The sequence below is a fragment of the Malania oleifera genome, chromosome 10 (genome assembly GCF_029873635.1).
Source record: "Malania oleifera isolate guangnan ecotype guangnan chromosome 10, ASM2987363v1, whole genome shotgun sequence".
Taxonomy (NCBI): Eukaryota; Viridiplantae; Streptophyta; class Magnoliopsida; order Santalales; family Ximeniaceae; genus Malania; species Malania oleifera.
The window spans coordinates 9,464,420-9,467,140 of NC_080426.1; the positions used below are offsets into that span (position 1 = coordinate 9,464,420).

The 2,721-nt window shown below is 36.3% G+C and overlaps 1 protein-coding gene across 1 annotated transcript; it reads right to left on the reverse strand.

Annotated features, from left to right (window-relative positions):
* Positions 1-870: 870 nt before the first annotated feature.
* On the reverse strand, positions 871-1,829 carry LOC131166499 (CASP-like protein 4D1). The gene is made up of 3 exons (XM_058125098.1): positions 1,642-1,829; positions 1,363-1,498; positions 871-1,083 (listed from the first exon to the last, which is right to left on the reverse strand). Exons 1-3 carry the CDS (start codon positions 1,827-1,829, stop codon positions 871-873), a joined length of 537 nt encoding a protein of 178 aa, XP_057981081.1.
* Between the last annotated feature and the right edge of the window lie 892 nt (positions 1,830-2,721).

Genomic DNA, 2,721 nt, shown 5'->3' on the forward strand with positions numbered 1-2,721 from the left:
ATTTGTTTCGATTTTCGGTTTGCCCCATAACCGATCCATTATGAACCGATTACAACCCTACCTAGTACCAACAAATTACAATGGCTTTGACATGGTATTGAATAGAATGTAGACATTAAAAATATTAGGCTAGATGAAAAGTCTTTATGAGATTATGACCGAAAAATTTACAACATACGAATAACTTCAAGGGATGTGTTATGATTTTTCTTTTTTTTAAACGAATATAATGAGGCATAAGGGGCTTGAAATGTGAGCAATAAATCATGGGAGACCTATATTGATAATAATTGACTTGGTAAGCAAAATTTTACCCCTTGAAATACTTGAGCAAGTGTAACGCTTAATTCCTCCATAAATAATTTGTAATTTATCAATCATAAAAGAGTCATATTAATATTATTATTCTATACTAATACAAATTAGAAGTTTAAAACTTTTATATTGAAAGTCTTAAATTTAAATTTGGAAAAGAGTGAGAAGGAGTATCAAATGAATACATTCCTTCACTAATTAAGCCTTTAAAGGAATTATTATTTTTTTTTACAAAAAAAAAACTTTAATGTGGGTCCCTAAATCCAACCCTACTTGGGATGGTGATGGTCCAATAATAATGTGGCACAATGTCATCAGTAGGATGCAACTTTCACTTTCACCTATATAATTTTGGATCTTGGTACTGAACAACGGGTTAATTAATTAAAAAACAAATGAGTCTAATAGTTAATCTAAATAGGGAATTGAGAAGATTATTCGACATATAATGAAACTTAATTTACATTTCATAACTAATGTAACACACATCCTCAAATCAAACGACCAAACATGCCTGTCCTTAATATTTTCGCGAAGCAAATAAATAATAATGGATCAGTTATAATAAATTTTCTTAGGGAGAGCGAATGCAGAGAAAACGGAAGAAACGGCGGAGAAGAGGAAGGCAAAGAGAAGGAGACTGGCGGCGGCATTTGCCTTCTCAAAGAACTTGTCCACGCTGGACCCCGTTCCCGACAGCGCGTCCTTCATATCCACCGATGCCCCGAACGCTGCCGCCGTCCCCGTCGCCAGCAAGTACGACACTGCCTGCATCACCAAAGAACCAAAAAGCCCATTTCGATCAACACAGGAGATTCAATTCGCAGGTACCCAATGGGCCTTGCTAGGCTAGCCAGTCCATGCTTTGAGTAGGTAAGCAGTACGCTAATATTTGTCTTGACTCAAAAACAAAAGGTGTTATACAAGATTGAAACAAGTTATTATAATTTTATATGGAATAAAAATCTTCCTAATACATGTATTTATAATCGTCACGAGATAGTGATAAACTGAAGCTATAATTAGCAGAAATTAAGTAGCAAGTACTTTATCACCGTAGAAGTCGAATTGATAGAACCCATCACCACCAACTAAGCGATGGCCCATGCTTAGATGGTAGATCGTGAAAGCCATTTGCAAAAGCGTGTACGCAATCCCAATCACAATTGATGCCACCATGTACCTGCATGCATTATGCATTCATCCCGCAATTTTAATTAATTAATTAATTAATTGATGGGCATAATATACATGTACATTATTCAAGATTTATTATAGAGCCAAGACTGGAGGTCCATGCACATATATATATATATATATATATACCGGAAAGCATAAATGTCCTTGAAGTGGAGGTTGAGCTCATTGAGGCCGAGGACTAAGGTTGCTGTGTTGGTGGTGAGGATGATGAGCGAAATTAAAAGGAAAATGAATGTGAGGATCCTCAGCGGAAGTGAGATAATCGGCGCCGGCGATGGTGTTTGTGGTTGTGGTGATGGTGGTGGTGGCGCCATCATATCGATTGAGTTATCCTGCTAGCTAGCTTACTTAATCTCTCTCTCTCTCTCTCTCTATATATATATATATATATATATATATATATATATGTGTGTGTGTGTGTGTGTGTGTGTGTGTGTATAGATTACATAAATGTAGACTTTTTCCCCAGCGCTACTGCGTCAAGATCACGATCACGAAAACGCGGCAATTGCCGTACCGCACACAGCGCACCGATTGATCTATGCATGCATCGATTATTTATTTATTTAGTTTGAATTTGAAACTAAGCTATTACTATTAGGTGGGGTTTTATATATATATATATCTGTGTGTAAATTGATGGACATTGGCCTGGTCATGGTTGACTCCATGCTTAATTATAGTATTTAATGCATGCATGGCCTCTCCATTTCAAAGAAGCACTCTCCATGACATCTTCTGTTGAGAGAGATATCAATAAACAATCACAGCGGAATAATTTTTCTCTCTATATGCAAGTAAATATAGTGTATTTCTACTTTTATACGTGCTGAAAATAATAAGAGAAATAATCAATCACACCAAGCCACAAGAATACAAGCAGTTTTTTACGTGGAAAACTACCCCGGTGTGAGGAAGAAAAACCATGGGACCTAATCTAGTTAAAATCTCCACTATCAATCAAATAATGGGTACACAAAGTCTTTTCTAATCGTAATTAGAGGATTCAAAAATTACTGATCGAGATATCTACAATCTTGACAAATACAAAGAGAATTGAAGAAAATATACCAAATTCACGGTTACTGTTCACGGGTAAAAACCCCAATTCTGAGCTCCAAATCCGATCTTCACCGTTCAAATTGTAGATCCTTGAGTCTTGAACCTCTCCTCCAAATTTCAGCTCAATCGGACCACAGAAGAAGC